The 21,650-nt window shown below is 39.7% G+C and overlaps 5 protein-coding genes across 8 annotated transcripts; 4 read left to right on the top strand and 1 right to left on the bottom strand.

Moving 5' to 3' along the window:
- Positions 1 to 4,844: 4,844 nt before the first annotated feature.
- Positions 4,845 to 9,631, top strand: tnxba (tenascin XBa). Its single transcript, XM_026372398.1, has 14 exons — positions 4,845 to 5,709; positions 5,801 to 5,899; positions 6,077 to 7,123; positions 7,226 to 7,348; positions 7,449 to 7,592; positions 7,682 to 7,801; positions 7,883 to 8,038; positions 8,132 to 8,244; positions 8,353 to 8,485; positions 8,572 to 8,723; positions 8,819 to 8,915; positions 9,009 to 9,170; positions 9,270 to 9,433; positions 9,520 to 9,631. The coding sequence occupies exons 1-14, from the start codon at positions 5,178 to 5,180 to the stop codon at positions 9,616 to 9,618; spliced, it is 3,141 nt and encodes a 1,046-aa protein (XP_026228183.1). The 5' UTR covers positions 4,845 to 5,177; the 3' UTR covers positions 9,619 to 9,631.
- A 589-nt stretch (positions 9,632 to 10,220) lies between these two features.
- On the top strand, positions 10,221 to 13,473 carry LOC113170207 (steroid 21-hydroxylase). Its single transcript, XM_026372192.1, has 12 exons — positions 10,221 to 10,378; positions 10,575 to 10,766; positions 10,841 to 10,930; positions 11,011 to 11,165; positions 11,258 to 11,353; positions 11,534 to 11,644; positions 11,744 to 11,830; positions 12,057 to 12,140; positions 12,369 to 12,482; positions 12,583 to 12,749; positions 12,994 to 13,097; positions 13,187 to 13,473. The coding sequence occupies exons 1-12, from the start codon at positions 10,249 to 10,251 to the stop codon at positions 13,438 to 13,440; spliced, it is 1,584 nt and encodes a 527-aa protein (XP_026227977.1). The 5' UTR covers positions 10,221 to 10,248; the 3' UTR covers positions 13,441 to 13,473.
- A 400-nt stretch (positions 13,474 to 13,873) lies between these two features.
- On the top strand, positions 13,874 to 16,377 carry LOC113170208. 3 transcript variants are annotated; one of them, XM_026372193.1, is made up of 8 exons: positions 13,874 to 14,002; positions 14,292 to 14,579; positions 14,777 to 15,061; positions 15,147 to 15,425; positions 15,512 to 15,772; positions 15,886 to 15,990; positions 16,104 to 16,129; positions 16,228 to 16,377. In XM_026372193.1, the coding sequence occupies exons 1-8, from the start codon at positions 13,936 to 13,938 to the stop codon at positions 16,345 to 16,347; spliced, it is 1,431 nt and encodes a 476-aa protein (XP_026227978.1). In that variant the 5' UTR covers positions 13,874 to 13,935; the 3' UTR covers positions 16,348 to 16,377. The 3 variants fall into 3 exon arrangements, with proteins under 3 accessions (XP_026227978.1, XP_026227980.1, XP_026227979.1); XM_026372195.1 differs by lacking the exon at positions 15,147 to 15,425 and having other exon boundaries at positions 15,686 to 15,772; XM_026372194.1 differs by lacking the exon at positions 14,777 to 15,061.
- Positions 16,378 to 16,492: 115 nt separating this feature from the next.
- Positions 16,493 to 19,107, bottom strand: LOC113170210. Of its 2 annotated transcripts, none has more exons than XM_026372197.1 (8): positions 18,592 to 19,107; positions 17,951 to 18,274; positions 17,572 to 17,847; positions 17,427 to 17,480; positions 17,165 to 17,347; positions 17,026 to 17,076; positions 16,856 to 16,915; positions 16,493 to 16,762 (listed from the first exon to the last, which is right to left on the bottom strand). In XM_026372197.1, the coding sequence occupies exons 1-8, from the start codon at positions 18,656 to 18,658 to the stop codon at positions 16,752 to 16,754; spliced, it is 1,026 nt and encodes a 341-aa protein (XP_026227982.1). In that variant the 5' UTR covers positions 18,659 to 19,107; the 3' UTR covers positions 16,493 to 16,751. The 2 variants fall into 2 exon arrangements, with proteins under 2 accessions (XP_026227982.1, XP_026227981.1); XM_026372196.1 differs by having other exon boundaries at positions 17,427 to 17,483; positions 18,592 to 19,099.
- An 855-nt stretch (positions 19,108 to 19,962) lies between these two features.
- On the top strand, positions 19,963 to 21,616 carry LOC113169412 (allograft inflammatory factor 1-like). Its single transcript, XM_026370803.1, has 6 exons — positions 19,963 to 20,121; positions 20,212 to 20,273; positions 20,393 to 20,459; positions 20,556 to 20,597; positions 20,720 to 20,885; positions 21,028 to 21,616. Exons 1-6 carry the CDS (start codon positions 20,106 to 20,108, stop codon positions 21,113 to 21,115), a joined length of 441 nt encoding a protein of 146 aa, XP_026226588.1. The 5' UTR covers positions 19,963 to 20,105; the 3' UTR covers positions 21,116 to 21,616.
- Positions 21,617 to 21,650: the final 34 nt, after the last annotated feature.

Here is a 21,650-nt window from a genome sequence, read left to right on the forward strand (position 1 = left end):
GAAGACCATCCACAAAAGTAGAAGTGGTTTTAACAGTTTAACAGAACCGTTTTTTTGAAAATACATTTACAAATTAGTTATTGTTCAGCCTGAACAGACTTAGATTTTGGTTCATTTGTAGACTGCCATAAATGATTTACTGTAAATCCACATTGGGTTCATACTCACCTGCTATGAAATACCAAATATGCTTGATCAGCAACTGTGAAACTGACTGGGGGATTGTGAAACGTGTCCATATGGCCAGGTGTATTTTCTTAGGTGTGCAGGAACCTCAGCTGCTGAGGTTGTGTCTTCAGTCATTTTTCCAAAGGGCAAGACAAGGTCAGTGGTTTAAGGGTGGTCTACGGTGCAGAAGAGAGTCGAGTCAAAGCGGAGCTGTACTTGGAGGCTGCCGCCAGATGGAGGTACTGATGGAGTTTGACCACCCACTCAGGAGTCCACACCACACTGACAGTTATCTGTTAATTGTCATCCTAATATCAACTTGATTTGACTTGAACTGTCATCAGTATAGACTTTTCACACCCTCATGACACATCACAGTACATAGAGCACAGCTGCTGTAATTGGGAAACTCAATAATGGCAGAATGCTTATTGGCATTTAACAATAAATGGCCATGTACATAAGAGAAGCATAAGCTTGCACCATGTATTTGTATACAAATCAATCAGTGGAAATAATGTGTATGTGCATTTATGTCGTCTGACTTGGTGTGTAGATGTTGATTGATATAACCATAGTCAAATCAATAAAGTAATGCAGAACACAGGGTGAGTGATTATCACATGAAACAACACATCTATCTCATGTTATGTTAGAATATGCTGTGAATTTTGACAGGTAACAGAAATAATATTAATAATATTATATAAAATATCAAATATTTTTCTCATATTACGCTTTGTTTAATTATGTTTGAACTCTTAATTTAAACTTGAGTGTTGGGCAATTTTACAAAAAACATTTATTTATAGTCAATTAAAACTCATTAACAGAACCCTAATCAATGTATTGTTTATTATCTTTGAATGTACAGTATAACATGTTCCAACTCTTTCACACTTTTGTTTTTGTTCTATAAAATTTGGCTGAGGCCCTGTTTGCTCTGAACCCTTGACATACTTGTCTTCATGTGGTTTACAAAAGGTGGGATGGTGGGTGGCCATTTGGTCAGAGATACAGTGCCTTCACAGAGTATTCCTTAAATCTGCTGGATGTTTGGTCACTTACATAACTCCCACGTAGTTACATCTCATTACTTTCAACAAACAGCCAATTCATATAGCGAGAGCTTCCTGTCTCCCAGAGTCAGCAGTGAATACTTGCAGTGTTACACTATGTATTCCAGCTGAATCATGATTCCCTCACCTGGACTTTTTTCAATCAAAGACTGTGTCTGGGGGTTAGAAATGTCTAGAATAAGTCCAGTTACTTATAGCGGACAAGAAAATACCTGTCATGAGCCATGTGAAGATGAAACATGCAGGTGATTATGGTGTGTTGCGCATAGATTGATAGCAATACTGCACTTTCTAGTCACTAAAAATGGGATAACATTAGATACTAATAACACAAAAATATTGATGAATTGAAACTGGCTTTATTACTGACAAACCCTGGATCAGTGTATGTTAAATATCTCTAGAAATGCGTGTTAGACAGGTATAAAAAAAGTTTTCTTCCTGTAGCAGAATACAAGAGAGTAGTTGATTGTATTTGATACACAAATCTGTGTAAAACTCAACTCTTTTTATATGTCCAATACAAATATTTTCCATGGTGGTTGAGAGAGTGGGACCACTAGGCGTGGAAGGGGAGGGGGGGTCCTTAAGTAGCAGCGGACTTTCTCACTTTCCCGCTTTTTAGTGGTGGTCCTCTCCCTCACATCCTCACATCCTCGCAAGTCTGTGTGAGCATTTCTAAACTCATGGAGGGAACAGCACGAAGACAGAGATAACAAGAACAATATATTCATTCTGGTAAGTAATTCATTTTTGAATGATATCAGAATGGTAAATGCTGTTTTTTGAATGGGTTGGCTCATATTTCATTAAGATGTCTGTTGATTTTCCTTTAAATCATACTGCAGTTATAAAACATGGATGAATTAACTGAGGATTCTGATCAAGTGATAAAAGTTTATATTTTAGCTTAGTTACAAAACAATAGTCATGTGCATGTATGTAAGTTTCTTGTTCAGTGTAGGATTGTTGTAACTATTATAATTTACCAGAATCTCTCTGGATTTTTCCTTCTACAAAAATGAATGCTGTGCTGGTATAACAAGTAATTCATTAAGCTAAATCTGCAGCCACTTTAGCAGCCACATTAATCCACACACTGCAATGAATAATTTAAAAACAAACTTGCTGTCCACTGTAGAGAAGAATCAGAAGGTATTTACCTATGGGATGATTTATTTGATTTTCATCAAATAAATCTTACTAATTTCCCTTTGTGGTTTCATGGGCTGCGGGTGCAGCAGATTATGTAACTTTCTGTATAGTGAAAGACGTACAGTGTCCCACAGTCCCATACAGTGATGCTCTGTTACCTCAGTCTAGTCTCTCTAGCAGACTCTGTGGATTTCCCACTCAAGTCACCTTCTTCCTTCCTGTTCATCTGCTCATTTAGGTTTTACTTGGTTTGCCAACCCAATCAATTTAAACTATAATAACACGAGCACTAGCTGCATTTGGCATATTTTCCTTTCAGCTTTAAAGCTGCATCAGTATGTATAGTTTTAACTATTCATTATATAATTTTGCATGGAAATTTTATGATATATACACATATAAATATGTGATCTTCCAAAAAATAATGACAGAAATAAGTACAGTATGAGCAGCTATACTCAAAGTAAAGCTGAAAAATCTCTGAAAAACAGAGTGTAGGCTCAATGAGTCAGTTTTTCTAGGGAATAAAAAAGTTCTAAAATTGTTTGAGATAAATATTTCTGTACTAAACTCAGTTGTAACTCGGCTCTTTCATTCCTTTTCATTTCTAGGAGAAACCTAGCAAATTCCTCTTAACAACTGGTCACGGAAATTTAGAGGAAGGAGTCACAATTTGACACATACAGATCTCCCAAAGGCAATACCATCTCTGGCAACTGGTGCTGGCTAAAAATGTTGTTTACTATAGGACTTCTCCTCCTCCTCACCCCATTTCCCTCCTTTCAAACCACGACCAATGAGAAGAGAGACTCCACAGGAAGCGATGTAACCAAACCCAATACTATTTTCACTCTTTTAAAACCACAACCCACTGCTGCTCTTACCAAACAGGCTGTTCACCCTACCCTAAAGCCAAACACAGTCAATCAGACAGTTTTACCCACTCCAGCTATCAACCAAAAATCGGTCAACACTACAGTGACAACCAAAAGCAAAATCAGACCAGCAGTAATTCAAACCACTCCATCACCAGTAGTAAAGGCCACTACACACAGTGGCACCATTATCAACAAAGACAAGCCAACTGTCTCCATCAACCAGACTAAATCTCTCTCCGCCAGTGAGGTAAAGAACTCTAAAGAGAAACCTTCTCCCAATGTAGCTCAAACTGTGCTGTCAGCACTAGCTGTTAAAAAAAGTATTGCAGCATTTCACCGACACATAGCAGCAGATAACAAAGATAAGGTCACAGTCGCTGCCAATCAGACTGCTCTAACCCCGGCTCAGTCAATCAGATCTAAAACCATTAAAGACAAGCTCCAACCTTCGGTCAGTCATACTGTGAAATTATCTTCAGGTAGTGAACCACGAGCAAGCAAAGACAAACCTGCACCTACTGGCACTGCAGATGTTCAGTCAACATCCACTTCAACAGGCGTAGGTAAAACCATTAAAGACAGACTCCAGCCATCAGCCAATGAGACTGGATCAGTGAAAGTGCCTTCAAGCAGTGAAGTGAAAGGTAGCAAAGCCAAGTCTGTGCCCACTGGAGCCCCAGATGTTCAGTCAGCACCCACAAAATCTGCTTCCGCCAGTGGCACTAAAACCATTAAAGTTAAACTCCACCCTTCAGCCAATGAGACTGTATCAGTGAAAGTGCCTTTAAGCAGTGAAGTGAGAGGCAGCAAAGTCAAGTCTGCAGCCACAGGAGTCCCAGATGTTCCATCAACATCCACAAAGTTAGCTTCAGCCAGTGGTACTAAAGACATCAAAAGAAAACTCCTCCTTTCTGCCAATCATACTGTTTCAGTGAAATCACCTTCAGTCACTGAAGTAAGGGATAACAAAGAAAAGCCTGCACCCACAGGTGTCCTTGATGTTCAGTCAACATCCACAAAGTCTGCTTCAACCAGTGGCACTAAAGACATTAAAGGAAAACTTAATCCTTCTGCCAATCAGACTGTTTCAGTGAAATCACCGTCAGCCAGCGAAGTCAAAACTAGTAAAGACAAGTCTGCAGGCACAGGAGTCCCAAATGTTCAGTCAACATCCACAAAGTCGACTTCAACCAGTGGCTCTAGAGTCATTAAAGACAAACTCCATCCTTCTGCCAATCAGACTGTTTTAGCGAAATCACCGTCAGCCAGCGAAGTCAAAACTAGTAAAGACAAGTCTGCAGCCACAGGAGTCCCAAATGTTCAGTCAACATCCACAAAGTCGACTTCAGTCATTGGTTCTACAACTACTAAAGACAAAGTCCAACCTTCGGCCAATCATACCGTTTCAGTGAAATCACCGTCAGCAAGCGAAGTCAAAACTAGCAAAGACAAGTCTTTAGCCACAGGATTCCCAAATGTTCAGTCAACATCCACAAAGTCGGTTTCAACCAGTGGTACTAAAGGAAAACTCCTCCCTTCTGCCAATCAGACTGTTTCGGTGAGATCACCTTCAGTCGGTGAAGTTAGGGATAACAAAGAAAAGCCTGCACCCACACGAGTCCCAGATGTTCAGTCAACACCCACAAAGTCGGCTTCAACCAGTGGCACTAAAGACATTAAAGACAAACTCCATCCTTCTGCCAATCAGACTGTTTCAGTGGAATCACCGTCAGCCAGCGAAGTCAAAACTAGCAAAGACAAGTTTGCAGCAACAGGAGTCCCAAATGTTCCGTCAACATCCACAAAGTCGACTTCAGCCAGTGGTTCTACAACTACTAAAGACAAAGTCCAACCTTCGGTCAATCACACTATTTCAGTGAAATCAACCAAAGATGGGATGGCTTCCAAAGATAAGCCTGTGCTCACGAAAGTTCAAAATGTTCAGTCCACATCCACAAACTCTGGTCTTTCCAGTGGTCCTAAAACCCCTAAAAACAAGCCAACAGCATTCATAAATCAGACAACTGTAGCTAAAAACCCCTCCAGTGATGCTAAGAACTCCAAAGATGGACCATCCCATAGTACTGTTCTATCAACCCCAGAAAAGGCTGCAACTACTGGTGGTTCTGCAGCTGATAAAGACAAAGTCACAGTCTCTGCCAATCACACCACTGTAATAAAGGCTCCCACCACAACCAAAGAAAACCCCACCCTTTCCAAACCAATCAATATCGTGATTAGTAATGGCTGTGAGTCAAGCAATGCAAAGGACCAGGAGCTGAAGCTGCAGCCTGGCGCTCCTCTGGTGATGACACATAAGATCAGCTTGATGCCTGGTAGCTGCACCGGTGAATGTGATTCTGAGATGGCTACACTGAAAGAACGAGTGGCCCGACTTGAAAGAGAGATGACCCTCCTAAAAGAAAAATGTATGATTCAGTCATACTAACCACATTATTATGTTTGAAGCAACTCACTAGACCTTAATAACAAATTCTTATTATTTTTCTTGCTACCAAGGTCCCTGTTCTGGAAATTGTCCAGATGACTGTAGCAGCAACGGGGAATGTGAAAAGGGGAAATGTGTCTGCCATCAGGGATTCATTGGTCCAGACTGCAGTAAGTGTGCCCAAACAGCTGGGTGTAGTAAGAATAAGCGAGAGTCTGGACCATTATTTTGATGTACAGTAGTACAATGACATGTCATATGCTTCAGTGGGAGAAAGTTTGTTTAAGTTCCTTTTCTCTCATGCTCTCATTCGTGCTTTAATCTCAACCTCTACTCTATGCTTTCAGAAGCTGTCAGAGGCAAGACAGAGGAAACAGTAGAGACTGTGACTCAGCAGCTGAACAAAGATGAGGAAAAAACACAGGAGGAAACCAGCAAAACCAGTAAAGTGGAGCAGACAGTAAGGAAGCGGACTGAAGTCACCAAACTCAAAGTATCCACTACCGCTAAGCCAGATGTTACTAAAACACAGGTGAAACAAGAAGCTTCTGTTGGGAAAACAGGACCTTATAAAGGTCCCTCAATTGCCACAACGACAAGTAGCTCCACTCGTGATCAGGTTGACCTCACAAATGAGGGGAAAAAGCAAGAAGAGGTCCGCAAAGGCAAAACAACAGTCTTTATCTCTCAAAAAGGTCTCCAAATAAATGACCCACAGAAAGACAAACCTATTTTCATTGCAACCCAGAGCGATGAGAAGAAATCAAATGGTACGTCTGATATTGTTACTCTCCTGACCAAGGGCTTAGGAACAAACAAAACCCGAACAGGGAAGGAGACCGTGGAGCAGTCCGTGTCTGAGAGGAATATTACCCAATCATCTGGACATAAACACAGCAAGACAGAAAAAGTAGGTACTACTAATATCCAGTCTGTTGGCAACACAGACTCAGTTGTGCAGAACAAAACCACTTCCCATGGCCCTGAAGTGAGAAGGGGGAAGGGAGGACAAGGATTAGGTTCTGTGAAGGTTGTGAACATCTCCTCCTATAGCTTTACTCTCACTTGGTTAGCACCCCAAGATATGTTCAAGAACTTCACTGTGATCAGAAGAGAGCCACAGAGAGCAGATGATAAGGATGACCAAGAGGAAGCTCTCAAAGAAGAAAAGAACTCAATTCAGAGTCAGATACAGACTGGAAGCACAAATACTGTTGCAAAAAGCCCTCCATCAATAAGTAAAGCTGACACCAAGAGGATCTCTATTGTGGTCCCTGGCAGCGTTCGGTCTGTGGAGTTCAGTAATCTTAGAGCAAACACGCGGTATGAACTGCAGATATATGGTACTGGTGCTCAGAAAAGATCAAAGATTCACAGAGCAACTGCAGTCACAGGTAATTAAAGTTATTCATATGTAATTCATCAACTACCACCATCAGTTAATGCAGTACATATTCTAATATTTCTAAAATGAGAATAAACGTTTCTTATTTTAGGTCCTGAGTCAGCCACAGACATAGTTTTCAGCAATGTAACTGAGTCTTCAATCGCTGTGTCCTGGTCTAAACCAAAGACGACATTTACAGGTTTCCGGGTCACATACACCAACATTGTCACAGGTCTGTCAAAGGGTGTCTATACTGCAACTCAGGTCCTTTGCCTATTATCAGGTTGGATCTTTTGAGATTGTTTTGGTTGATAACCCTGTTGTCCTTTTAGGGGAAAACCACTTTGTGACTGTGGACTCTCGACAGTCTCATGTGGTTCTGTCCAAACTGTCTGCTGGAACTTCGTACGTTATCTCTGTCACTACTGTTCAAGGCAGAGCCCAGAGCGATGCCCTCACATCTGTTATCACTACAGGTAGATAGGCTTACTGTTCTGCAGAACAACTACTGGTTGTCTTGAAATGTGAAAACTGAAATAAACACGTTATTGTCTTTTGACTGCAGTTCCTGCCCCTCCAACACATCTTCAAGTTATTAATGTGACTGATTCCAGAGCCGTGCTGAAATGGACACCCGGTTTGGGGAAAGTAGATCGCTTCATCATTAGCTTTGAGTCCTCCAAGAGTGAGTGTGGTAACAATAATAATAGCAATAAGTGCAAAAGACTGCAGTTAGCTAAGTTATTTACTCTATTTCCTCCTACAGCTCCTAATGTGACAGTGACAGTGATGCTCTCTGGAAACTCTGCAGAGCACCAGCTGAGAGGCCTGCAGAGAGGCACCTTGTACACAGTCAAAGTTCTGAGCCAGAAGGACAGCCTCCAGAGTATGGCCATCTCAACCACATTTACGACTGCTAATGGTGAGAAGATGGAGAAAATAATGTTAGATCAGGATTGTTTACTTGTTAAAATCTACAGATTAAGCCTAATATCTTAGCATTTGTGTCCTTTAGTGGTTAAAGCCAGCGAGGTGGGTCCTCGCTCTGCAGTGATAATTTGGAGAACTCCTACGGTTGTTTATCAGAGCTACAGAGTGACCTATCAGCTGGCAGGAGAAGAAAAAAAGGTGAATATTAGTCCCTCATCACTGGTACATACATATACAGAACTGAACCTCAACATTACAGACATGCAGAATTACAGATTTTGCGTGTGTTTGTTGAATATATATTAGGAGGTGATTCTGGACCCGACCATCACAGAGTACAAGCTGACCGGGCTGTTACCCATGTCACGCTATATAGTTCTGGTGCAAGGGGAAAGAGAGGGACAGTACACATCTCTTGTGACCACAGAATTCATCACAGGTTATCCATGATATTGTACTTATATTTTCCCCATTGTAATTTATTTAACTTAACTCCAGCTAATGCTTTTTTGTTTTTGTTTTTAGGGAAACTGCGCTTCCCTTTCCCTACTGAGTGTTCTCAGGAGCTGCTGAATGGAGCTCTGCATTCTGGAGAGGTGGACATCTACCCACAAGGGAAAGAGGGACCATCTGTAAGAGTCTACTGTGACATGGAGACTGACGGAGGTGGCTGGACGGTGAGGCAAACTGTTGTTACTTGAATCAAATTTTGCACACAAGAAACGGCAGGATGGATTTGGACAGTTGCCAAAACCCAATGTGTGTTTTTCAGGTTTTCCAGAGGAGGATGAATGGAAAGACAGATTTCTACAGAACCTGGAGAGAATACAGTGCTGGATTTGGAAACCTGAGTGAAGAGTTCTGGCTGGGTATAGTTGGAGCAAACTTTTTTTTTACTATCACATCTGGACAAAAATATTAATCATTAAATTCTCCTATTGTGTGACTTTTTACATCATCAGGAAATAAACTGCTTCGCAACCTGACAAGTGTTGGCCCTGTGAGTCTGAGAGTGGATTTGCGATCTGGAAATGACACCGCTTACGCTCACTACGCCGACTTCTCCATCGATTCAGAAAAGAGGCACTATGCTCTTTCAGTGTCAGGCTTCTCAGGAACTGCAGGTGAAAACCATATGAAAGTACTCTTTTCCTGAACCTGTACCAAACACTATCCTCGGTAAATGCGAACAATTCATACCACATTGTCTCTGTACTGGTTAGGTGACTCTATGAAGTACCATAACGGGCGTCCATTCTCAACCTGGGACAAGGATCCTGATTCTCTCGGGATCCACTGTGCCAAAGCCTACATGGGAGGCTGGTGGTACAAGAACTGCTACAAGACCAACCTCAATGGTCTTTATGGTATCAACAGTAATAATCAGGTACAATTAATCTTAAATACACAAACTGTTTTGTGCCTTTTCTTGCACAGCAGTCTGACAAAATATCATTCTGTGTTCTAATACAGGGAATAGTCTGGATAGACTGGAAAGGAAAAGACGCCTCCATTCCCTTCACTGAGATGAAGTTTAGACCGCTCAGGTTCTCCCCTGCAACTCATGGATAAACATAGATCAGTCTTCATCAGCTCTGCACCTGGATAGGGTTTTTGCATGTCATTTTCCAAATGAAATTGCATGTACAGTGGTTCTGCTAGCTATGATGACAGCTGTATTGCAGAAGAGTGAAGAAATGTTTTTATTGCAAATTTTTGTAAATGTTTTTTGAACCCATCTATTTCAACACAGTTTTGTTTTGACTCCTTATTGTTCATCACAATGCTATGCCACCTGACTACTACTGTAATTGAATATGCACTGCCTCACTCCAACTGGAATAAATGTGGCTAATAAGGGTCTGAAGTGTTGTTTTTGTCCCAAGTCAAATGAGAGAAAACCATTTATTTCCTGAAAAGATAAACAAACGTCAGTATGGCTGGCTGTCTGTGTTAAATGTGATGTGTTATCATGCCCTTCAGAAAGTCGCTGCACGTTTATCAGACTGTCTCTTCGTATGTGTTGCATTCAACTCATCATCACATATCTTGACCTAAAAATATTTAGATGTCCTTGATGTTGGTAAAAGCACCAACGCCATATCAAGCCGACGTGCCGAGAGGCTGATCAGAAGGCTATAAATGAGAGAATCAGTGAGGTGACCAGCTTTCTAATGTGGAACACCAGCAAGAAAACACAAAATGCTAGTAGAAATATCAGTGACAAGTGTAGCAGCTGTCTGTCTAGTTGTACTTTTGTTACTATTCAGTTGCAATTCTTATCGAAGGAGCAAGTACATACAAAGAGATTACAAAGGAAGCAGGTCCTCAGGTAAGAATTACTGTATATGTTTATACTGTTTATGATATGGTACAACCAAAGTAGTTTTCCCTTATGATAATATTATGAATAAATGGAACCATTATTCTGTAAATGGGTAACTAGAACCTGAATACAAAACCTCATCGTTGATGAACAGTAATCATTCTCTCTTGGTCTTGTCTTTGTCTTTTCTATCTTGGCTTAGGAGTTCAGTCTAGACTTCTTCACCATTTCTATCAGTTTCTTCCCTGCTCTTCATCTTCTTCCCTCCCGGGTCCTCCTCGCTTCTTCCTCATAGAAAATATGATGGAGCTGACACATGACCATCTGCCGATTCATCTGACCAATTTGGCACAACGTTATGGAAATATTTACCGGCTTAAATGTGGAAGCACAAGTAATCCTCCCGTTTAACATTTGTTGTTTTTAACTAAATGTTACACACTCACATAAAAACCTTTTTATTTCCAGCTATGGTTGTGCTAAATAGCAGTGAAGTCATAAGAGAAGCACTGGTAAAGAAATGGTCTGACTTTGCAGGCAGACCAGTTTCATACACAGGTAATCAACTCTTCTTTTTCCAAAATCGTATGCTGCAAGTATTATTGTATATTCTTAAGATCTCTACTGAATTCAATCAGGTGACATTGTCTCTGGAGGAGGGTACTCCATCTCTCTGGGGGACTACAATGAGGAGTGGAGGGCACATCGACGTCTGGTCCACAGTGCCCTGCAGCGCTGCTCTCAGAAGTCTTTGCATGATGTGATTGAGAGACAGGCTCTGAACCTGCGAAAGGTACGGAGACGAAAACACTGAATGGACAATACAGTGCCTTATCTAAAAACTATAAAGATCAGTAATGTGAAGGCAGTTTGTTCATTCTTTAGGTTTTAATGGACTATCAAAGCAGCGCTGTAGATCTCTCAGAGGATTTCACTGTGGCAGCCAGTAATGTCATCACCACTTTGGCTTTTGGAAAAGAAGTGAGTATCTCACAGAAATGTGTTTTCATCAATGAACCATGAACACACAATGGAACTGTTTATGTTGCTCTTTTTAACAGCTTACATTTCATAAAATAATTCATAATGTGGTACTCAGTTACTGGACAGTGTATTTGACTCGTAAGACGTATTAAAGCATCTATCTCTGTGTTTTTATAGTACAACAAGAGTTCTCTGGAGCTGCAGCAGTTGCACAGCTGTTTGAATGAGATTGTTGCTTTGTGGGGTTCATCTTGGATTTCTGCTCTAGACTCCTTTCCACTGCTCAGGGTCAGTAAACATTACCCAACCTGACTATAGATCACAGGATAGACTTACAAATATCTTTTGAATGTGATTTCCAACGTTACATCATCTGTTATCTCAAAGAAATTGCCCAATCCTGTGTTTTCCCGACTTCTGAAAGAGGTGGCCAGGAGAGATGAAATTATAAAACAACATCTCAACAACTACAAGGTTAGTAAAACAAGCGTCAAACAATAACAGTTAAACATGCATTACAGAGATTTAGGTGAGACTTGGTGATTAGGTTACACTGTAGGTACAATAAATATTGTCAAAACTAAATGCCAAAAAGTCCAACGGTCACAGTCACGATACCAGACACATCATTTATCTGATCTATCTTTATCCCTGCTCTGCTATGTTCACTTGATCAGATGTTACTTTGTTATCTGTGCAGTCACAAGGCAAGGAAAACGAGGATCACATCACAGGATCTCTCCTCCAGGGCCTTGGCGAACAGCACAACACAGAGCATGGAGTGGTAAGTCCAACTATCTGGGAGGAATAGGTGAGACTATTTTGAAATGGCCTGGCAGCATGAACATGGAGATGCATGGCTGGATTTCAGTGGGTGTTTTTCATAGTATCCTCTCTCTTGATTTTAAAAGATAACAACATGTTTTTCTTGAGTAAATCATATAAATTGGGAGCTGTCACTTTTAAATAACACGTGTGGAAACATAACATGTTCCCGTGCACTTGTGTCCAGTTCCTTACAGACAGTCATGTCCACATGGCCACTGTTGATCTTCTCATTGGGGGAACTGAAACCACAGCGGCCTGGCTAAGCTGGACCGTGGCCTTCCTTTTGCACAGACCAGAGGTACAGTTTTTTTCAAAATACAAAAAATACTTAAAAACAGGACATTTACACACCCTGGAGTTCATCTAAGATCTGATCTCTCCTCTGTTTTAACCTTTAGGTGCAGACAAGGGTGTATGAGGAGTTGTGCACAGTTCTGCAGGGACAGTACCCCAAGTACTCTGACCGACACAGACTCCCTGTCCTGTGCTCTTTAATCAATGAGGTGCTCAGACTCAGACCAGTTGCTCCTCTAGCGGTGCCACACAGAGCCATCAGGGACAGCAGGTCAGCTGAGCTTCAATAAAAAAGAACACAAACACACACACACACACACACACACACACACACACACACACACACACACACACACACACACACACACACACACACACACACACACACATGTCAGGTCAGAACACTAATCTGAAGGCCACTTGTATGTTGTGCTGTTAGACATGTTTCACCTTATATTGCTTGTTAGCCTTTTTTACTTTGCATCATGGCAAACGTATAATCTCCTCCCGTTTAGCATTGCAGGTTACTTCATTCCTAAGGACACAGTCATCATTCCCAATCTTTTTGGAGCTCACCATGATCCTGCAGTTTGGTCTGAGCCGTACAGCTTCAAACCAGGTCCTGCCCTGACTCCTCTGTGAGGTACACTCCTTTCACTTGGCTCAGCTGATCTCATACGAAGTGGCTGCTTTCTCGTTCTCTTTCAGAGCGCTTTCTGGAGGGAGGAGGCGGCTCCACGCGTGCTCTCATGCCTTTTGGAGGGGGGGCTAGACTCTGCTTGGGGGAGTCTGTTGCCAAAATGGAGCTCTTTCTGTTTACTGGCTACTTGCTGAGAGATTTCCAGTTCATTCCTCCTGAGAGTGAGGCGTCTCTGCCTGACCTGCGAGGAGTTGCCAGTGTTGTGCTCAAGATCAAGTCCTACAAAGTTATAGCACGTCCAAGACCTGTGAGCAGCCCCTGAACTACAAGGAGCACTTCTTACCTTTTGTTTAAACATTTTCCCTGCAACTGAATGGACCTTCATGTGTGTATTTACCTTTAAGACTGTCTTTTGTTTGCTTGGATCTTGCTTAAAATAGTCAATATGTCAAAATCATTTATTTGATCATCATTAAATAATATATCTAAACCCAGGGATTTAGTTCTCTTACGGCAAAGCTGTCTGCATTGTCTGTACTCATATTATTCATAGAGGTAGATACACAAATAAAAGTAGAAAGTAGCGTTGAAGTAGAAACAAATGAACACTGTCCATGTGGAAGTGCAATGAATCAAATGCTGGTGTTTTTTTTACAGTTTAATGTAAACTGGAACAAGAAGAATATCTGTCACAGAGGGTTAAAGTAAGAAAATAAACCAGTCAGGGGCTGGAACTTAAAATGAGTTGCCTCACTGTTATTTCCTATTTCTGCCATTAGTGTATTTAGTAAGAAGGAAGAAAATCTGAGAGAGAAGGATGGCCAACGTTTTATTGCTAGTTCTTCTTTCTGTCCCCTGGGCCACTGCTGGACTTCAGTCATCGGGTAATTACTAAAGAAAAGTAGAAAATATATACTTTATTATTCTGTTGTCTGTTTATTTGGGGATGTGACTTTAATAAATCTGCTCTGTGACCTTGTTTACAAAATGTTCAGGTACTGCGTGAGGCGTTGCAAAATATTCACAATTAAAGATAATTCAGTAGTTAACAGTAGAAACTGTGGTTTTAAAAATAAAGACTTGGAAGATGATGTAATATCAACGATATCCATTTCTCCAAGCGATTTAATCACTTTCACACTAATTTTATGTATTCTTTCAACTTGTCAACAGATCATTTGGTGAAGTTTGCCTTACTAGGGGATAGTATTACTCTGCCGTGTGCCAAACATGCACCTTCTGTTAGATTGTGCTCATCTGTCAACTGGAACATGGCAGAACAGTTTCAGTCGGTTACTGAGGTGGTAAAGGCTGGAAGAGTGACATCTCCAGATCGCCACAGGCTGGTGCTGCTGAACGATTGCTCTCTGCAGATTAATCACCTGATGCTCAACGATGCACGACTTTACACTTGTGACAGTGGAACACGTAATTCAAGTGTTTCCCTTCAGATTCTTGAAAGTAAGTGATTTGTTGTGGCATCGAAACTACTCTTCATTGTTACATATATACTTTTGTGAAGGTGGGTGCTCATGCTACACATACAAATCTTGTATCCATGAATCCCGAGAATAAAACACCAAATTAAGCATAAGCACTTTAAATTAATAACAATATCACAGCAGTCACATTGTATTTTGTTATTTTTCATTCACCAGTTAACGAGAACAAACGCTCTTCTGTGGAAGAGATCGAGCTTCAGTGTTTCCTTAATACATACAAAGGACATGGACCTTGTAACATCACAGGGATACATATCAAGTGGAGTACTGAGGATAGTACACCAATAAAAGGAAACAGATTCCGAATAGAAAATCCATCAGGGTGCTTCTCTAAATTGATCATCAAGAAAAAACTGACTGACCATCATAGAAAATGGAAATGCCAACTGACTCAGAATGACGTGGTCAAAGCCAGCATCAGCCATTCAACATCAGTATTCAGTAGGTACAAAACTGTGCATCCTAAATTAAAGATGTGATTTAATGTGTGTATAATGTAACCTGTGCTCCCTTCCCTTTCACTCAGACGGCATAGAGGAAGTGTTTGCAACAGTGGGTGAGTCAGTATCACTCTCTTGCAGCAACATTTCCTCTCCTGGTGTCAGTATGATGTGGGCTGTGGGTGGAAGGTTGCTAACAGATAATAGCTCACATGATAAAGGTCAATCAGGGACATTTCATGTAAATCAAGACTCATCACTGGTCATTAGCAGTGTTAGCGCTCTGCATGGTGGAGACTACCAGTGCTCAGACCCAACTAATCTACAAGTGGCATTAACCAAAATCAGGCTGCACATTCTGGATGGTGAGAATTTAACTTTTTAAGTGCAAAAATAGAGCCTGAGGTGTGGGTGACACCTATTAAAGCATTACCTGTGTTTGTCTCTACAGTTACTTCAGAACATGCCCCAGGAGGAGATACTCTCAATCTGACTTGTGTGCTCATTTGTGCCAAAGAATGTGAAGAAGACTTTAATTTAACTTGGTCTGAAAGCAGCCAAAACAGCTGGCAGAGCGGTTTAATGCATGTAAATAACACCCTTATAAACAAGCTATTTCTCCCAGTTCGTTCAGCGGGCTCAGATGAAATCACCTGCTCTGTACGCAGAGAGGATGCAGTGATGGCATCAAAGAGGTGGAGCCATGTTAACCGTAAGTATGCACCATGCTAATATTGTTATTTCACCAGAATAAAAACGTACGCAGAAGGCAAAATGTGTGAGTACACTGAGGGGAGATAACAATGATTATTACAATCTCCACAGCTCTGCAAACACTTGCATGGTTAGCCGTACCTGTGAGCCTCCTAACATGTATAGCCGCTGGAGGACTCTGCCTGTACATGAAGAGGAAACGAAACAAGGATGCAGGTACTGCATCTAATTAGGGAACCACTGTTTCAAACTATGGCCCATGTATGTTTTGAGTACCTTGAACATATATACCTAAACGACTGATGTCGCCCCCACTCTTCTGTTCGCAGGACATGAACAGTCAAGTTTTAGAATGGTGAGAAGAAAAAAACCATAACAACAACACAAAATCTTTACTGTTTTTTTTATACTTATATATAATATAATAAGTTTTTCTAATATCCTTTTTTACAGACTCATGTTTATGAGGATATTCAGCATGTGAATAATGAGGAACTTCAACAGCAAAGACCATGTAAAAGAGAAGCAGCTGCTACTGATGGTTTCTATCAGCTACTACAGCCTGTGAACTAGAACTATATAAAAGTGTGTTTTTGTATCTGATTATCAATAAAAACACAAGTTGACCACTAAAGGAAATATTTTCTTAGAATACACAGATATGTAGATCAGTTTCTATATAGATCTGTTGTTAAGATCATTCACCATTCTGCAGATATTTGTTAAAATTAGATTGAAGATTTTATTACTTTCTTATGGACTCACACTGTAAACAGGCCTCTTTTTTATTTTTAAATATACAGATCATTACACACAAACACAATAATATTAACACTATTTTTTCAGGCCACATTCAAACACCTGGCAGTTCGCCACAAATTATTTCATAATGCATAAACGGAAGTAGGCACTCCAGATGAGACCAAAGCAGTTTCATTAAACATAATAATCTTCTTTTTTCTTATGGGAACAATTTGCTAACGCTGAACTGTAATAAAGGAGAGAAAATGTTATTTAGCTACCTTCACACTAAAGTATGGTTTTATAATAGTAGTTGTATTTTTTCTATTATAATACTTACAAGTACACAAGCTTTCCTCATATTGTTGGTATAGACTGTTGATTTGTTGGACTGATGATTCTGCAAGAAAAAGTAAAAAAAAAAAAAAAAGTGAGTGTATTAGTGAAGTAAGCTGGACACAATGGCCCAGAATGACAGAGCTGACGAGATAATAATAACATCGTTCTCACCATCTGTAGGATTTACAATCTCATAAGCACCAATAGAGTACCGAAGAGCACCTGATTAATGACAAGAAAAGACAGACTATGATAACAATTCCTTACACTGGGTTAGGACAGTTAAAAACAACTTCAAGACAGATCAAACCTGCTGGACGTCCCTGGTTTGGCTGTGAGACTCTCAAGGTTCTACGTCTACAGTAAATGAATAATCCCATCAGTGCGGCAGTTATGACAATCCCAAGAACGACAGAGGCCACGACAACTGCAATAAGTGTCCTTCTGCTCTCGCCCTTTATGTTTCCCAATACAGCGTCACTGGTTGTCGGTGCTGAGAAAGACAGGATGCACATTTAAGCCACATAAACACTACACTGACAATATAGTTTTAAGGTTAAAAATAAACAGACCTTGTTGAGTTGTTGCTGCGAGAGCTGTTGGACCAGCTGTGGTCTTGACATTTTCTTCTTCGTAAAGAAAATAGGAAATGTGCAATGAAGTTACATGTATTCTTTCATACTGTTGGTGTTGATACCACATGTAATTTAATCTTACCTTGGATTGATAAGTTTATATCCAAGCAGCTCTGAGTTTGTCCAAGCATGTACTGACATCGGTACCAACCAATGGTATTGGCATTGACAGATCTGATCACCAGTGATGTGCCTTTAATTTCAATCCATTCGAAGTTCAGAGACACGGGGTTGCCTCCTTTCAGCTGTACCCAGGAGACATTTTGGGGCCCTTGTTGTTCTGATGTCTTTTCCACAGCGCAGTTTAGTTGAAAAGGTGTGCTGGGTGCTGCCTTCTCTGGTGAACCAATTTTACAGTCTGAAAGAGCAACAATGAAAAAAATAAATAAAGAAAGAAAAGATGCAATAAATAAGTGGGATTTAATTAAGGAAAATAAGGAGAATAAAATGTGTAACCTTACCTTTTACTTTCAAAGATATGTTTTTGACCAGCGTGCACTCCCATCCTTGACAGACTTCACAACCGTACAGTCCTTCATCAGATTTTTTAACATCTTTTATATAAAGCTTCATAGATTCATTCCCACGACGTTCCCATTTTACACGTTTAGTGTCCTGTTTTTTATTAGGCCAAGCAAACACAACGTTCTGAGTGGGAGCTGCGTCAAACTTTATCAATCGGACTCTGTAAAAGCTGTTTGGATCCATCACAGTAGAGTTGAAACAAGGGATAACTTTATCTTCGTCTTTAAAAGCTGTCACAGGGTCAATCACCAGAGAGTCAACTTACGATAAAGACAAAACAAAAGAAAAAAAGGGACATGGTCAGTGAAAATATATACTGCACATAGATAGAGTTTAGTGAAATAAAGCATTCAGTGTCCAAAATGTAAGGTAGACAGATCAAGACTGCACGATAAAAGACACATGCACATGTTCATTTATTAAATACAGAGCATAAGTTCAATCACAGCTAGAGTTATAATATAGTGAACACTGCTTGTCTACTGAATATAAAAGAAGCAAACTGAATGTTTTACATTTAATAAAACTTTATAAAAGAAATGTAATCCAATTAAAAAAATGATAGTTGTCTACTCACCTTTGCACTCTGATACAACTTTTACCAGAACTAAAAACAAAAGTCCCTGAGAATAAGTATGTGCCATTTTCTGTGTGATAAAGTGCACAGACAAGTTTATTGCTTTATTCTTATCTGCAAGGTTTTTTCTTTGTCTCCTCCTATTTTCACTTCTGTAAGTTATACAGAAGTGTCAACTTGAAACTATCGAGCACTAGTTCTATCGGTCTGCTAGTCATGAGGCTGTGTAGTGATGGCAGAAACGAAACAGTGTGTCCAAAACTTCACAAAACATTTATGACACCTTTGTTTCTGAATGCTGCTTTAAATAAGGAGCTGAAGTTGGTTAGCTCCAAATTAAGGGGATGGTTAAAGGAAACCTGCGATTGGTTCAATTATAAATCCTTTTGTTGTTGATGATGATAATGATGATGATATATTAGGCATTTCAGAAACACTATTTAAAACCTCTTTACCTCTTTCCATTATTTTCAAAACCTCATTATATTTATAAATTCCTAAAGTAGCAGTTTTACTATTACCGTCCTCACATGCAGACTGCTTAATACCAAGTCCACATCAAAACATTGTTTCAGATTTGTGGAAGCTTTATTCTTTTTGTGGGAACGCCATAAAGCAACCTGATGCTGCTTCCCATAATTTTCATGTTTCCTTTTTGTGGCCTTTGCCTTTAATCATTTAACTAGCCCATTTTTTTCCATTTTATGTTTTATCAACAATGACAAGTCTTTTTTTTCACACTAAAAAGAAAAGTAATATCACTGGTTTTATGGCTTATGGTGCCACCATGTGGCAAGAACAAAACATTACAGCAACTTGGACACTGGCCAATGCAGCATTGTTGGTTATCAGGTTATATATTGGGCTTACATTTACACAGTTGGGGGTCTGATAGAGCAGCATGACTCACCCCTCAATGTCACCAATGAAGGCTCCTTGAGCAAAGCAATGACCCCATGTGGAGCTTTTCACTTCCCAGCAGATCAGTGGCTCCATCTTCTTTTAGGTGTGAATCTATGTCACTATGAGAGTACACAGAAAACATCATATCTGGAATGAAAAGGCTTTTAGAGATTCTGGTTTCTCTCAGCTAAATTATTTCTGCAGCGTAATGTGTATATCTCTCTGCCAGTTCTACTTTCTGCATCATTCGTTCCTACTTAATTTAAATGTTTTCGAGCTGGTAAGGATACGTCACATTTTTACAAATACTGTTTATGCTAAGTAGAATGAACCAATCTTATTAGGTGCAAGGTAATGTGTATGCAATATACTCGAACTGAGTAATCGGGTGCTTTTTCTACCCTTGTGTGGTCACATTCAGGCTTGTGTGGCTGTTATGACATGCATTCTTCATCTGACCTCTATTTGCTGAAAATAAACAGAGGAACCTCACCAATGCTAACTGAAACTCTGTCAGCTGACTTCCTCTTCTGATACGACTTTTAGAATCGCCATCACAACTTTTCTACTCCCACAGAAGATTTCACAGTTGATCTGCACTGTGCACAGAAATGGACGGTATTCAAGGTTAGTTTGCATATTTTTCTGTTGTTTGACATCATTAATTGTCTGAATTAGTATTAATAGCACTGTGTACTTGTTGTTGCTTTCTCCCAGGTGGTAAAGCATATGGCCTCCTTAAGTCTCAACAGGAAGAAAAGCTGAACTCTATCAATGAGGTGAGTTGAATTTGAATCTTTCGATCAGATTACAATGGTCTTCTGCACACAAAACATGACACAAGCATAATGCCAATAGTAATATACCCTGATGATTTATTTAATTTTCACTTCACTAGGCTTTTCTGTCAGATCCCAAATATGCAGAAGAGGAAGACCTTGCTACAAAGCTTGAAATGTTTAAAAGTGAGAATTCAAATGCTACCAATCACTCCTTAGGGAATTCATCATTTAATGCATTGTCAGAGTTTTGGAATAACACTATATTTGCTCATATTACAGAGAAATACATGGAGTTTGATCTTAATGACAAAGGAGAAATAGGTAAAGCTGCAGTTCCTGACCAACTGTTGCTTTCAGTAGTAACTCACTGAAAAATATCTTCACAGATTCTAAATATGTGAACCTTTTCCTAATTTAAATTCTTTGAATTATCAATTTTATAGATATAATGGGTTTAAAGCGAATGCTGGAAAAACTTGGGTTGGCCAAGACTCACTTAGAGCTGAAAAAGATGATGTCAGAGGTGGTAGGACACACATCAAAGGACAGTATCAGCTACAATGACTTCCTGAACATGATGCTGGGGAAAAGAAACGCAATACTGAAACTGTGAGTATGAAAGACTGGGTGGAGGCCAGAGTTGGGTCATAGAATTAAAGCTATTGTAAACGTGCTTGACTTAAATATGTCTAAATCTTACATTTATAAATTGTCTTGAATAGCAAGTGACATTTAATTTTCCTTTTTTAAGGATCTTGATGTTTGAAGGCATGGGGAAAGAACAGGAGCAGAAAGATGTTGGACCACCTACTCGTAAAACCTTTTCAGACCTGCCCTGAAAAAAGATCTCCATCCCAGCTGGGAATGACATTACAACTTTTTTTTTTGTCAGGTATAAATAACTGAATGCTTTAAAACACATGTCAAAATGGAAACACCAATCATAATATAAAAGTTGTATTTTATTTTTTTTATATATATATAATGGGATATAGATAATAACAATGTTGCACTCTGTCTTGTGACTATGACAGTCTGGATGTTTGTTTTTTACATTTTAGACAAATAAATACTTCGTTATAGCACTGTACTCTATATGATGTTGCTTTAGCTTATGAATTTAATACACGAAAAAGTGTTTATATAATAATCAGTACATTTTCTAGATAGAGGAAAACACTTTATAACCCACAATAGTGCCTTCATCTTCTGCAGCTCTCAAAACAATTTCCCCAAGGGGATCAATATAAGGGAACATTTGAACAGAAAAGGGGAAAGATATATTATACATTGTTATTTTCTATTGTAATAATAACTAAATAAATAATGAATAAACAATACATCGAAATGAATGTGTATTTTGTTTCCGTTCCC

This window comes from Anabas testudineus, chromosome 16, assembly GCF_900324465.2.
Source record: "Anabas testudineus chromosome 16, fAnaTes1.2, whole genome shotgun sequence".
In the NCBI taxonomy this organism is placed as follows: Eukaryota; Metazoa; Chordata; class Actinopteri; order Anabantiformes; family Anabantidae; genus Anabas; species Anabas testudineus.

Coding starts and splice junctions, on each gene's coding strand:
- LOC113169412 (XM_026370803.1), top strand. Junction 20,274..20,392: donor AGCTGAACTCTATCAATGAG/GTGAGTTGAATT, acceptor TCACTTCACTAG/GCTTTTCTGTCAGATCCCAA. Junction 20,598..20,719: donor TAATGACAAAGGAGAAATAG/GTAAAGCTGCAG, acceptor TCAATTTTATAG/ATATAATGGGTTTAAAGCGA.
- LOC113170207 (XM_026372192.1), top strand. CDS start 10,249: ATGCTAGTAGAAATATCAGTGACAAGTGTAGCAGCTGTCTGTCTAGTT. Junction 11,166..11,257: donor AGGCTCTGAACCTGCGAAAG/GTACGGAGACGA, acceptor TTCATTCTTTAG/GTTTTAATGGACTATCAAAG. Junction 11,354..11,533: donor CTTTGGCTTTTGGAAAAGAA/GTGAGTATCTCA, acceptor GTGTTTTTATAG/TACAACAAGAGTTCTCTGGA.
- LOC113170210 (XM_026372196.1), bottom strand. CDS start 18,658: ATGGCACATACTTATTCTCAGGGACTTTTGTTTTTAGTTCTGGTAAAA. Junction 18,275..18,591: donor AGTTGTATCAGAGTGCAAAG/GTGAGTAGACAA, acceptor CTTTATCGTAAG/TTGACTCTCTGGTGATTGAC. Junction 17,348..17,426: donor CGCAGCAACAACTCAACAAG/GTCTGTTTATTT, acceptor TGTCTTTCTCAG/CACCGACAACCAGTGACGCT.
- LOC113170208 (XM_026372193.1), top strand. CDS start 13,936: ATGGCCAACGTTTTATTGCTAGTTCTTCTTTCTGTCCCCTGGGCCACT. Junction 14,580..14,776: donor TTCCCTTCAGATTCTTGAAA/GTAAGTGATTTG, acceptor TTCATTCACCAG/TTAACGAGAACAAACGCTCT. Junction 16,130..16,227: donor AACAGTCAAGTTTTAGAATG/GTGAGAAGAAAA, acceptor CCTTTTTTACAG/ACTCATGTTTATGAGGATAT.
- tnxba (XM_026372398.1), top strand. CDS start 5,178: ATGGCTTCCAAAGATAAGCCTGTGCTCACGAAAGTTCAAAATGTTCAG. Junction 8,039..8,131: donor CACATTTACGACTGCTAATG/GTGAGAAGATGG, acceptor TGTGTCCTTTAG/TGGTTAAAGCCAGCGAGGTG. Junction 8,724..8,818: donor CTGACGGAGGTGGCTGGACG/GTGAGGCAAACT, acceptor TGTGTTTTTCAG/GTTTTCCAGAGGAGGATGAA.